At 35.3% G+C, this 14,612-nt stretch overlaps 1 protein-coding gene across 15 annotated transcripts in view; it reads left to right on the forward strand.

Annotated features, from left to right (window-relative positions):
• Nucleotides 1-14,612, forward strand: part of PUM2 (pumilio RNA binding family member 2) — a 72,249-nt gene that overhangs the window by 15,995 nt on the left and 41,642 nt on the right. For all 15 annotated transcript variants that reach the window (XM_064508369.1, XM_026116658.2, XM_064508368.1 and 12 more), the window contains 2 exons: nt 7,856-7,924; nt 13,699-13,804. In XM_064508369.1, the coding sequence (XP_064364439.1) occupies nt 7,856-7,924; nt 13,699-13,804 (175 nt within the window). The remainder of the gene's footprint in view (nt 1-7,855; nt 7,925-13,698; nt 13,805-14,612) is intronic.

Here is a 14,612-nt window from a genome sequence, read left to right on the forward strand (position 1 = left end):
TTATACTCACTGACAAAGCCTTTGATTTTAGAGTAAAACTCTGTAATGATTAGTAGTAATGGTTTGTCTCATTAATTCCCTGTAACTTCTCCTAACAGCACTGGTAGTACTCTGCTATAGAAAGATGATGCTAGCTAGCTTAACAAGAAAAACATAGATTTGTAAAATCAGGAAATCAGATTTGTCATGTGCATACATAAATATATTAAGTAATCAGTATCAATTAAAAAATAAACATGTTTAGACAGAACTAGTTCAAAATTTTTTTTTTTACAACTTTGTTTTCAAACTTCTGAATACGTTTGTGATATATTTATGCAGTTTACAGTGGAGATAGAGATGCAGAATAATGTATGCATGTGTAAGGGAAAGGGTAAGAGTCTCACCAAACTAGAAGAGATTATACCTGAACTATTCCACATTGAGGATTAAACCTGTAAATCTTTGTGTGAAAGGTGGTTTGCAGTTTGATTTACAAGCAGCAAGAGTCCAGTCAGCCCCTCTTTCTGAGGAAAAAAACTTTTCCTGTAGCTCATTTAAACACTAAAACCACACTTTGGCTTTCCTAAATCACATTTGTTTTACAGCTGTAAAAGGTGATCTGAAATTCAAAGCTTTTCTTAAATGTTTCAAGTGAAAATCAGAATGCGAAATACTTGCTTTCAGATGTGGAAATGCAGTTCTTTTTGGTTGTTTCAGGTGCTTTTTTGATTATTTGTCTTGCTAACATGTATTTGCATGTTGGTTCATTGTAGTCAGAACTAAGTTATCTCTTTAAAGGATTAGAAAAAGCAGATTAATATGGATCACTGTTAATATATTTATGTGTAGTGTAGTTATATATCCATGCATAAATAATGCATGTATAAATATTATTTTCATTATTTAATTAAATTTTAAAAAGTTAATTTCCTGTTTATAGAAGCTCTTTGGACAAGTTTTTGTGAAAGTTGTTTTTCATTTTCTAAGTTACTGAATAAAATTATGTATCAAGTCTTTCTACCAACAGTCTTTCTCTTTCAGTTTTTCTTTTTACAAAGTTCAGTGACATCTGTCATCCCTGACTTCCTGTTCTGTGCTTTCTTTAGACAGTCTTTTGAATGGATAATTTCTAACATGGTAAAAAGACTTGGTTGAGAAACCTGTTAAGTTATTTAGTACAAATTATGTGCCTTCTTACGTTGGAATATGTCACTGCAACTGCTCGAATGGAGCAGTGTAGCTATTATAAATAGTTATAAAATCTGGTTTCAGTACAGACAGTTTATTATTAATTTATGTGTGAGGCTGGTAGTTCTACTCACATTTGACTGTAGGGATTAAAATACCAAGCTTGAAGACACCTGACAGAAGCTTTGAAAAATTTGTGCTGAACAGTTCTGCCATTCTCAGAGCAAAGCTTGAACATGTTGGGTGGAAAGACAAGCATGAAAGCCTGTGTAAGGAAGAGATAAGTTGGTTATGTGATAGAAGAGTACACGTTTGTGGGAAATGGGTACAATTACACATTTCTTAAAGCATATTCCTTCCATAGGAGGAATGGAACACAAGATTTCTCAGCCTTACTAGGCCTCTGTAGTAATCACGTATCTCTGAAATAGGTGACGTGATTGGTTTCATTTTCCTCCGCTTCTCTTCACAGGATGTGGTATCCTGTTATACTTATTCTCTAATGTCTAGTAGCAGAACTCTGCGGTTAGATCTGTAATTTCCAACCCTGGCCAGGACTTGTGAGATGTTATTCAGCATAATAAAATATATGTATGTGTGTGCGTGTATCTGTATGTATATTTTTCTGCTTAACCTAAAAAATTCATTTCTTCAGGATGCATGCTCTCAGATAACTGAAGTTTTTACCCAAAAGAATGGAAAGAAAGAACAATTTAGTCAGATGTGTATATACATTGAGATACAGTGTCACCTTTTCATGACCTACTTTATTCAGTAGATTGAACAGTACTTTTGCTGAATATTTGTCTCTTGTTATATGCTACTGAAACCCTACTTTGAAATTTGTTAGTTTCTTCCTCGTATTGCTGCTGTCCTCATCACTAATAGGAGTGCTTCTCAAACTTAAAATACACAGTTCCTAAGGAAATAAGGCGCAAGAAGGTTAAGATCTGGAGTGGCTGCTCATCTGGGGCACCTAAACACTGAATTTGCTTTTGTTTAGAGTATTTAAATGCGTTAAGGGGCATGTAGTGCAAAAGTATAACTCCAGACCTCAGAGTTTTAGTGCAGAGGCCTAAAACATAGGAATTAATGAATTGCTGATTGACGTGTTAAAAGTTTTAATTGTTTTTTACAACTCTGATTTTTAACGTTGTGAAAATTGTTAAGTACTCAATGGGAAGATGCACTTTTGAGATTATTGAACTTAAAATTGATTGCGTGAGTGTTCTGTCAGAAATGCCTAACATCTTGTATGTTCAGACTGCTTCTTCAAGGAGCTTTGTAGCTCATTTTGAGTAGTTAAGTCTGCAGTTAAATTTCTTCTGTTTTGCTCAAAAAGGTCTATCTATTTGCAGAAGACAGCATGCTCTGTATACTTTGAATTATTCAGAGGCAGCAACTTTCATTAGGCTGTTTGGTAGCAAGCGAGATCTTTTGGTTCCTTGACATCTGAAAGAGGTATGAAAAGATGCAGCTAGCCAAAGGCAGTTTTAGTCAGACCAGTGTATTTTCTTAAACATTACGCAAAATGTTTAATATTTTTTAGCTAATTTATATACCAAAATAATTCAACTCAGTTATGGTTCTAGTAGTTGCCTGCTCAGCTGCTGAATAGCTTTTATCATCAGGAGGCACTATCAACTGCTCATTAAAGCAGAATAAGGAAATTTTAGGAAATTTGGCAAAATACTCTCGAGTAGAAATCTCTTTATTCAACCCAGAACTACAACATTTGATAATAGAGGCTTTTTGATTTGCAATTTAGGCTTGCTGCATAATTTTTCCTCTATATTCTCTTTTGTTATAAATCTCTGCTAGATCTCTGTGTCTAATTTTGTTTTAATTCTTATTAAAATATTTTTCTTTATTCATTTCAAGCTGGCTACCCATCTGAAGTGCTAAATGAGGTTTTTTGTATATCTAGTCAAATCTGTGACGTAGTTATATAATACATAGTATTTACCTTAATGGAGGGCTGGCAGAATTGCTGTGTATTGCATTTTAAAATATAACCATTTTTGTGCTTTTAAAATCAGTTCAACTTGCTAATAATGTTAAATCTCTGCCATAAGCATATGCCATACATAAGAAAATAAATGCGTCAGAAGAACCACCCCATAGAAAACAAAGTAAAAAAGGTAATTTGAATTAAAATCATCTAGCCCAACACAGAAGAAAGCCTCAAGCATTTGCAGTGAGAACGCCAGCTTCGCTCTCTTTTCAGTTGCAGTACCATAATCACTGAGTGAGAACTGGGTGTTTTGTTTTGAGTTTTTGGCCTGTTACCACAGCTTCAACTGCAGGCTGCATCATCCCTCTTTTCCCCAGTGTCTGAATAACCTCTGGCTATACCTTAGGGTATTCACCTGGGAGGTGAGAGGTGAGACTCAGCATTTCTTCATGCAGAAAAAGTGGCTTTCCTACTTTCTGGTCAGTTGGTTTACCCACTTTTGTTATATAAAAAGAAGTCGTCATATCTTGTTTTGTTTTTGTTTCTTTTTTTGCTTTGTTTTGTTCCCCCCCCTCCCCCGTCAGTTGTTTCTTCGAAGAAGGGACTGATCTTTGCTTGCAGGAAAATGTTTAGGAACTTAATTGTAGGAGGATTCAGGGTTGTTGGAGAGAATACCTCTTGCTAGGTCTGTATTTAGGTGCCTGGATTCCAGAAATGGATAGTGTTTTAAGTTGTGTTTCTTGCTGGTAATCTTAGCTGTCTATCCAGTCCGCAGTCTGCCTCCTGAATTCTATCCCAAGTTACGTAAGGAGACAGTTTCTTGTTACCAGTTTATCATCTAGCTGTAGCTGACATGGGCACTCTTATTCTGCCTTGCTCCGGAGCAGTTTTTCCTTGTTGCGTTTCCTGTGTCAGGTTTGTGGTCAGGCAGCAATGGTGTATTAGCGATTTCATTTGGCCGATGAGGTGAAAATCTAATGTACATAAAAAGGAGGAAAAAACTTTTGAATCAAAGGTCAAGCCTTGTACTTCATGATTACCAAGTTTGTTACAAAGGGGAGTGGTCAGAGCTGTCAGGAGGAAGGATGGAAGGACTAATCCTGTTCCCCAGCAGCTAACTGGATTTTCTTAGCTCTAGCATGAACTGAGTTTATTGATCAACTATTGCAGCATTCAGGATTGAGGGTTACACCTTGTGAAAGTAGTGTGAGGTAGCAGTGAGGTACGGAGTAGGAATGAGAAAAACCTACTCTTATCAGGAGTTTCGACAGAGTAAAGGTTTTTGCAGAGACCTTTAGATTTTAAAATACATTGTTTTCTAAATTTTATAGAGAGACAGTGAGAGTCTATATTTAGAGCAAGAAAAAACAGAACCATTTTTTGACCTAGTGTTGAAGTCTTATACCTATTGCCATGACAAAAAACTGACCAATATATGTTGATATGGTGTATCATCAGTTTCTGTGAAAGGGGAAAGAGTTTTTGTATAGGTGTATAAGCTGTTCTTTTTCCCACTTGCCATACTGGTAGTTCTGATTTATAATTTTAACTCCTAGGGAATTGTTACACTTAAATTTTTTTTGGTGTGTAGTACCAATTTGTGCAAAACTTTGGAGGCTCTTGGGAGGATCTGATGTGTATTAGAAACATGAAGCAATTGCCAGCTTCTCTTCCTTGGAAATGTTTATTAGTGTAAACTTCTGAAAACTAAAATTAGAACTAACAACTACTCCCCAAAGCTGTTGGTTGATGAATCTCTCTTCAGAGAGATTTACAGGGAGAAAAAACAAGGTGATATAACCAATCAAAACCAGGAAAAGCTTGTACAATAACTTGTAAATGTTGAGGAGAAAGTTTAATTTAAAAAGCAAAATAAATTCAAAGGCCCTTTTATTTTTGATTTATTATTTATTCCAGGTGCTTGGGAACGAATAATAGTTCATCTCAAACAGTTTTGAATGTTCTGAATTGGTTGAAGTAAAAAATTGTGTTCTGAGAAAGAAATATTTCTTATTAAAAATGCATATTTCTGGAGTATATGAATTAGATGAATATTGGCATTGAATTAGAGGAAACAAAATTGAAACTTTCTGGTAGCACTGATTTTAACTGATGCTTTTGCTTTGGAGAGAGGGATTGTTTTTGTATGTGGCAGAGTCTAGCTTGGCTGCCGTTTTGGAAGTCGTCTGCTGTTGCGGAGATCTGGGTAGCGTCAAAGAATGCAGATCTTTACGTGTGTTCCAGCAGCCTATATTTTATCCAGTCTGTAAGCTGATCTGTGGAAGATGTAATAGTGATATGGCAGTGTTTCATGGGCTCATGGTTTTGATGGAAATACAAATGAAGAGCATCTTGCTATTGTTACAGAAATAGCACTTTAGTATTTTTATTGCTCCTTGTAGTAATAGATAGCCATAGCTTAAATACCATGCTTGTGAGAAAGGCACAAGTGAGCAAAATGAAAGTTCAGCATACTAAGGTTTATTTACAGTTTCAGAAAACTTCAGTTTCTTTGGATTGACTTTAAACAGCTCAGGAAAGAAGAGTTAGCTGTGCAGTTACCCTGATTTTGGATTGCCTTTTTTGCAGGGATTTTGAGGAGTGCCTGACCATGCTTTTGAAGTTAAATTTATTTTGAAACAGGAGCATTTCCTATAAGATCTTGCAGCCCTTCTTTCCCCCCCCCCCTGCCTCCACCCCCCAAAAAATGTATAACACTTTCACAACTTATAAACTTGGTTGATTTTTATCAAACAGTTATTTGGGTAACATTTATGGTGAATACAGTTTGGCAAACATTAGTTACAAATTGAGTTTAGACATACTGTTAGGTTAAACCCACGTTTTTTGAGACAAAATTGTCTAATTCACTAAATTTAATTGTAATTGAAACTGTAAAGTGCATGGCTTGAGCTTGGGGAGTGGCTTATAGAATGATAATCAGATCTGTCATCCATCTATACAGTAAGTTCTGTTACTAGAAATTGTAATTACCAATTTCAGAATGCCTTCAAAATTTAGATTTCCTGTTTTTCTTTCTAAAAATTCCTATCCTCCTACAGTTAATTTACACAGATGCATTCACAAAGATTCGATTATCTCTGAGCTAATCAAATAAAAGCTTATTTTACATAGATTACTGATCTTCTGTTTTTATTCTATTGAAAAATGTCTGCAGCATTTTTAAAGATGTATGACAATGTTTTCATTTTTTTTATAAGAATAAAATCAGCCTAATTGGCTTAAATATCAGCATGTCTGGAAAAAAGGTAAAGGTGCTGATTTTTTTGCTGTGAAACTAAATTTGCTTTTCAATTTCTCACTATATGCAAGTGTATTGAATTGTTTTAAAATTCTGTCTTAACTAAAATACTGTTCTTTCTGAGGTAATATTACATCTCTGAGCTGTGAAATTTCTTCTTCAAAAGTACAATGACACTCAGCCTCAAAATTTAATAACCTTTTAGAGGTAATAATATTTTGAGAAGATTGAATTTTGAGAAGAAAAAAACCTATTGTCCAGTGAGTAAGTTTTTCCAAAGGCGGAAAATGGGACTTTATATCTGTCTATATAACTATAATCTAGATATCTATAGAGAGATATAAAAGCTGTTTCTACCAAAACAAGATAATGTTAGTAATTATAACAAGAGAGAGTAAACCTATATAGCTAATACCAAGTTAAGATCACTTTGTGGAAAATACTCAAATACTAGGCCAAGAAACAAAGAGAGAGATTTACTTTGTTTTGATATGTTTATAATCAACTGTAGGGGTCGGAAGAAATGTGAGATTTGGAAGTAAAAACTGCAGTTGTATACCTTGTTAAATAAATGTTGTATACAGAATGCAGCTTACGTGTAATATGCTTGGATGCCTACGTAAAATTTGTTGAAGGTGAAACTAACTCCTCAGGAGACATTGACTTTGGGAGGGTAATTTGAATTTTCATTTTTCTTCAAACCTAAGGTATTATGTTTTTTAGTTGTTGCATTATTTTATCCTGCTGCAACTTACTGTTGAGAGGATAGAGGAGGAAGAACTCCGGATTTCCCATTTTTGTTTCTTTTTTCTAAGCTTGTCATGGTTTTGAAAATTCCTTGTAGAAACCATTTTCCCAGGAAAGGATACATGCAGTCCATTGTATGTGTGCTATGGGAAAGGAGATTGTCACAGTAGCTGTAGTAATACCTTTTGTATTTAAAAAACAAAAACAAAAGACATGCATAGAGCAAGAATGCTATTTTGTGGAAGAAAGGAAGAGAAGGTGTGATACTGCAGTCAGTAGTAGCTTTTGTGAGCTATCTCATGAGCTTTTCTTTACATTTGCTGTTAAGTGTACTCAGTAACATTGTGTGCAAGAGGTCATTTCTTTTCCAGAGTACACTGTATGCACAAATCTGTAATTTGACTTGTTCGTGTTTGTTGCAAATATAATACTGGTCTTTGTTTCCATGGTGATTGCCCACCCTGATTCATATGGTTGATAGCTTTTAAATCTTTCTTTGGAATTGTCTTACGTGTTACTGTGTTAGCATGGTTCATCAAAATTGGTCACTAGCTGTACTCGTTCATGAAATCTAAGCTCCTGTTCAGCCTAGATTGGGTAACAAATCTTGTGTGCTCTGAATTGTTAAAAATCTGGTAAAATCTTTTAGAGTATTATGTGCTTGCTTAACTTTTGAAAATATATTTGCCTATATAACAGGTTGCTAATTTTTTTTCTTGCAGATTCGTTCTGTGGATGAGATGAATCATGAGTTTCAAGCTCTTGCCCTAGAATCTCGGGGAATGGGAGAGGTAATTATTTATAGAGTGCAGAAAATCCAGTTGGTTTGGAAATTTTGATACGATTTAAGAAGTCATAAATGATAAGACATTTATTTAGTAAAGAGCTTTTCCTAACACCAGATTGATTTTTTTCGGGCAACTGAAGACTTCTGTTCAAGGTGAAGATTAACTGACTAGCTTGCAAGAGTAGTAGGATGATTTGTGAATGGAGCTCTTGTGTTGTTATGTCAGGCTTCTTAGATGCCTGTAGAGGTGGAGAAATACCACTATGATTTCTTTGAACTTTAGTGCAATTCTATGAAATGAGGCATATTTTCGGTGCCACTGTATCTAAGCTAATGAAACAATCACTACCTGACAAGCCAAGGAGACTGGGATATTTGAAGGCTCTTGAAAAAGTGTGCAGAGACATGTGATAACTTAGTATACCTTTAGTGCTGCTACTTGCTCAAAAGAAGACCTTAACCATGATGAATGATGCTATTGTGTAATATAGCTACACAGAAGAAGGTTGTTTTTTGAAGTCTGCCTTTGAAGGAGCTGAAATGTTTAGAAAGTAATCCACATGTGTTAGGTTTGTTTGTCATGGCAGGACATGATAATGAGATAAATACACATCAAATGAAGATTTCAAATACTGATCCACTCATCTTGCAGGGCATTAGATAAAGCTTTTTGATAACCAAATGAGTAACAATATTTCACCTTAGTTTTCTTAAAATAAGTACATGAATGTGATCTTTAGGGAACACACATTATTGGTGAAAAACAAATGTTGTATTTTAGTTGCTGAACATATCTAGACTGACACACATTACTTGAGCTATTCTCATATTTTGTTTTCTAACTTTTCATGAAGTATTTAACCAGTCAGTTGACTTTACGGCAGGTGAAGGATAGCACAAATGCCTGATGATTAAATTGAGCAAATCTTCTGGTTTTAGGTTACCTCAGATTGAAGGAGATGGTTCTGCACTGATTATATTTTTGTTTGTGTCTCTTCATGGTATTTTGCAGATCTGTGAAGATGCTTAAAACAAAGCAGAGTTCTAGTTCAGTAGAATGGTATCAGAATTCGAAAATGATGTATTGTGGCCCTGCACTTAATAGGTTGTCTTTCATTTCAATGGTGTCTTCCAAGTATCTTGATTTAATATAGGTTCAGATAGCTGGGTTGATTTACTCAATTTTCTTAATGTATTGCAAGATAATAATGAAGTTATGGAACAGATTCCATGTCAGTTATGACCTTCTTTCTAGTTAATTTATAGCCCTTCACAATATTAAAGGAAACAGCCTCATAAATACCCACGTAAAAAAGAATTGGTAGTTGTACGTTCTTAGGTCCTGTCTTCTGTCTACTTTGAAAGGTTTGAAAGGTTTGAAAGGGAGGTGATTTCAACTGATACACTTTGAGCTATTGGGTGGTCATTTTGTCCCTCAATTTCTGTCTAGATAAATTTTTCTCTGAACTTCTCTTCTTGTTCATAATTCTAATCCTTCTTGGTCTCTGTTTTTGTTTTCATTGATTCGATATTTCCAGACATTAAAAGGCTGCTAAGACTTATTTTTCACATTATTATTAAAGCCAAGACTGTATCTGACTACTCAAGCCAGTATCTCTTCCATGTGCTAATGTGAAGGAAGATACTATGGAATCTATTTTCATGGTATCATGAAAGGTACTGGAAATAATATGTAATAGAAATCCTTTAGCTAAACTGTCCATCTGAGCTGTGTTCAGACTGACCTTGGTATAAATCGATATTGTGAATATGAATGTGTAATATGAGCCAGATGTACTCTTTTCTTGATCAGTTTCCATCTTGCAATTCTTTGCTAATTTATTCTGTAAAGAAATAGGTTACCGTTTTTCTTGGCAAGAGATCTGCTGTGTCACAAGCATCTTTCTCAAAGGTCTAAAATTTTAGCCGTTACATCGGTTAAACACAGATGATGCTTCTAGCTCTAGCTTCCAAAAGCTATCATGACTGTTAAGGTCAGGATAATATTCTGAGGAAATGCTGATGAATGCTGCTGCGCCTCTTCTAGGCATCTGCTGTTTGTCGTTGTCAGAGCCAGCATAATGGGCTTCGGGAGCTTTAGGCTGACCTACTACAGACATGCATAAAATTAATTGCCAAACAGAATGTAAAACAAAATCTTTTAGTAATGTCTAGTCTTACAGAAACCTTAAAAGGAGGGTCAAAGCATATACAAATTTAACTTTAGGGACACTGTCCATTTCTCGTGTCAGAACTTCATAGGAGTGGCTTCTGATACAGAAATTCCTTAATTCAAGACCCAATAGCTGAGACTATGTAGTTACTTATCGGAGAGCCAATTAAGAGGCAACTTTAGTATAATTGTTTATTATCTGTACTTAGAATAAGGCTTTGTTCTAGCAGAGATGTAACAGGAATAGGTGCTGATATTGAAGAAGACACTTTTCAGTGTCTTCTATTGGAATAGCATAGTAGGAGAGATGACAGTTTTTTCCATTGTTTTGAATCAAGATTGGATGTATTTTTATAACACTTCTCTTCAACTACAAATTATTGGACTAAATGCAGGAAATACTGAACAAAAGATGTATCGCTAAAGGTAAAACAGTATGATCATGGTTATTTTTTATATTAATTTGTGAAGACTTGGGATCTTGATTTTGTCTTTTTCAGTAGAACTAACCAAATGAGTTGTTCTTGTCTGTGAACACGCTTGTTTTGTTTTTTCCAAAATTACTTTTCTTTTTCTTTATTTTTTGAGTTCTGCAAGATAGCTGGCAGCTCTTAGGATATTCATTTATAAGGCAAACCAGTAGCTAGATCATCCCCTTAAAAAGAGGTATATGCCATACCTATCAGCTGTCAAAAAAAAATCCCGATCACCCTAGTAGCCTTCCAGGAGATTCAGATCTGCAAACTCAGAAAAATTCAATCTCTCTGCCTTTGAGGGACGACTTCATTGTGTGAAACAACCCCAAAATACTTTCCCTGTGAGGCTGTTTGATCTTAAATTGCATACAGCTTAAGTTTAGCCTCTTGAGGTATAGATGATCCATTATATCATATTAAAGATGTTTTTGTGTACCTGAGTACATAATATCTTAGGCAACTGAATATATGTGTTTGGAATTTGAGAGTAAGCAATTTTAAAACACAAAGGATTTGCATTATACTCTTGCCTGGGAGAATTATTACAGCTTTCCAGCAGCAGACAGTCTGTTGATAGAAATCCTGCAGATGAGTTTTGGAATAAAAAGCAATATTGAGGTGTATTCTGATTAAATTTGATTATTGCCCTTACGACTGTATTATCTGAACACTTGTCAGATAATAGAGTTTAAAAATTGTGGTCCAACTTCCAGTAAACATACTGGAAGGTACATGTTAATTTTATGACCAAAGATACTGCTTCATCTGTTTTGCTCTGACCTTCACCTTTGCATTTCCCATAGCTCTAATCTTGCCTGGAAGCATCTTTGAACTTTGTCAGAGCATGTTTAAAATAGAATGTGATTCTTTTTCCCTTTCTCAAAACTGAAGTTTCATAGATGTGATGAAATGCTTGTTTTTTTGTTTTTTTTTTGTTTTTTTTTTGTTTTTTTTTTGTTTTTTTTTTGTTTTTGTGTTTTTGTGTTTTTGTGTTTTTGTGTTTTTGTGTTTTTGTGTTTTTGTGTTTTTGTGTTTTTGTGTTTTTGTGTTTTTGTGTTTTTGTGTTTTTGTGTTTTTGTGTTTTTGTGTTTTTGTGTTTTTGTGTTTTTGTGTTTTTGTGTTTTTGTGTTTTTGTGTTTTTGTGTTTTTGTGTTTTTGTGTTTTTGTGTTTTTGTGTTTTTGTGTTTTTGTGTTTTTGTGTTTTTGTGTTTTTGTGTTTTTGTGTTTTTGTGTTTTTTGTTTTTTGTTTTTTGTTTTTTTGTTTTTTTTTGTTTTTTTTTGTTTTTTTTTGTTTTTTGTTTTTTGTTTTTTTGTTTTTTTGTTTTTTTGTTTTTTTGTTTTTTTGTTTTTTTGTTTTTTTGTTTTTTTGTTTTTTTGTTTTTTTGTTTTTTTGTTTTTTTTTTGTTTTTTTTTGTTTTTTTGTTTTTTTGTTTTTTTACCACTGGCCTGCAAAATTAAGAGAAGTAGTAATCCAGACTCAGTACAGTGTAAGGCTAGAAAGAATTACTAGATTGTCTAGGTTGAGCTGATATTAATAACCTATTTCTTTTTGGTTGAATTGCAGTTGTATGACTTCATGGATATATTTCTAAATTCTGATGGCATACTACATCCAATTTTTAAATTCATAGAAAACTTATAATGACCTGATGTTCCCTGAATGTGTGACACGTGGTGGTGATTCTCATGTGTATTAAGAGAGTGGATGTCTCTCTCAGCATGTGTCATAATACTGTGATATTGTTGCGAGCATAGTACTTGTTTAAATAGTTTTATTGAGCTTTGGCTCTTTATCTTCCCCCATCCTTTTGCAGTAATGAAATTTTGCCATAAGAAACACATTATGTAGCTTAACTAGTTGCAAATACTTTGTTTCTGATAAGCCTTCTGGGAAACAGAAAACTTGAATTGTCAGTCCTGAAATTACAGAAGAGGAGCTCCCTTGAGCTAGTTTGTTTCATTGTTAGTGTTGTGACTGCTAATGGCAATCTTTTTCTTAAGCATTTGTCACAAACTATTTCAATGCAAGATTAAGCAATATCTATTAAAAATACTGTGAGTCTTGTTAGTGGTTTCATCAGGGCTTGTATTATAAAGCAACTGTGCAGTTGAGAACAATTTTGTTAGTCATTTCAAGTAACAGGAGAACGAAAACTGCAGAATGTATGCTGCTACTGTCTACAAACTTGAGAAAACAATGCTTTATCATTACATTTTTCTATATGCACAAAATCTAAAATTTGAAATAAAATATTACATTTTACAAAGTACAGTAGGTTAAGGTGCTGTCTTCAAAGCTTTTTCCCTATTTTTTTGCAAGTTAGTGTTTTCATTGTAGATTCAGTTGATGGGTCCTGTATAGCGCATAACATCGACCTGAGGATACAGTGTTTCAATTACATATCCAAGAGAAAATGTGATATGCAGAGTTTGGCAGTTATACTGCTGTTGATGTTAAAAGTTAGAGAAATAAAAGTAATAAAGTAGAAGAATAAGAATGCTGACTGTAGAGGTATTTTTTGTTTGTGTGGTATTTCTGTAATGTCATGTTAAGCCTTTTGCTCTCAAATACAGTGCAAGTAGCAATTCTGATACCCATCTCGTATTTTTAAAAGTAGTAACAAGAAAATCATACAGCTGAACGAATTGTTTGGCACATGAAACTCAGATGTGAAGGTCACTGATTTGTAATAAGCATATCCGTAGTGATCTTCTGTTTCTGGTTATTATGATGGTATTGGTTAAAGGCCAAGTTTTTGAGCTGGAATATAAAGAAGGCAGTTTCAGATTTAGAGATCTCTTTGCTGAGAGAATTGATTTGGTTTAATACAGGGATTATTTGATTAGCTTTCTTGACTGCTTCCATATTCTGCCTATCTTCTGATAACTTCAGAATTTCAGTCTTGTAGGGGTCATTTTGAGCAGTTACTTCATGCAGCATCAGCTTCAGTAGCGGAACTTGACTTCTGAATTTTTTGAATTGTTACTTAAGTATAATGTGCTTCTTTATGTACAGCTGATTATCGATAGTGTTCCTAAAATAAATTACTCACATATCCTCTTAATTGCATTGTTATTTTTCACCATTTATATGCACATTTTAAACAAGGTAATTTTCCTTTTAAATAGCTTTTACCTGCCAAAAAGTTTTGGGAACCTGATGATTCAGCAAAAGATGGACAAAAAGGCATATTCCTTGGTGATGAGTGGAGAGAGACTGCATGGGGAACTCCTCGTAAGTGGTTATTGAACAAGTCGTTCCTGCTCACAAAATTTTATTTCAAAATACTGTTATAAATGTTATTTTTATAAATTTTCATTTCCTTTCATTTTAATTCTGAAAATGTATACTTGAACTGATTGTTTTATGCCAGTAACACTTGAAACTGGGATTTAGAATATTTTTATTTAATTTTGGTGTTATTTAATATCACCTCTGTAATGAAATGTGAAAGCATTATAAGTTTTATTCAAAAAGCACATTAAGTGGGGTGTGTGTGTGCGCGTGTGTGTGTGCGCGTGTGTGTGTGCGCGTGTGTGTGTGCGCGTGTGTGTGTGCGCGTGTGTGTGTGCGCGTGTGTGTGTGCGCGCGTGTGTGTGCGCGCGTGTGTGTGCGCGCGTGTGTGTGCGCGCGTGTGTGTGCGCGCGTGTGTGTGCGCGCGTGTGTGTGCGCGCGTGTGTGTGCGCGCGTGTGTGTGCGCGCGTGTGTGTGCGCGCGTGTGTGCGCGCGCGTGTGTGCGCGCGCGTGTGTGCGCGCGCGTGTGTGCGCGCGCGTGTGTGCGCGCGCGTGTGTGCGCGCGTGTGTGTGCGCGCGTGTGTGTGCGCGCGTGTGTGTGCGCGCGTGTGTGTGCGCGCGTGTGTGTGCGCGCGTGTGTGTGCGCGCGTGTGTGTGCGCGCGTGTGTGTGCGCGCGTGTGTGTGCGCGTGCGTGCGTGCGTGCGTGTGTGCGTGTGTGCGTGTGTGCGTGCGTGCGTGCGTGCGTGCGTGTGCGCGTGTGCGCGTGTGTGCGTGTATATATATATATAAAATTTTTTTTTTTTTTTT

Source organism: Dromaius novaehollandiae, chromosome 3, assembly GCF_036370855.1.
Source record: "Dromaius novaehollandiae isolate bDroNov1 chromosome 3, bDroNov1.hap1, whole genome shotgun sequence".
Taxonomy (NCBI): domain Eukaryota; kingdom Metazoa; phylum Chordata; class Aves; order Casuariiformes; family Dromaiidae; genus Dromaius; species Dromaius novaehollandiae.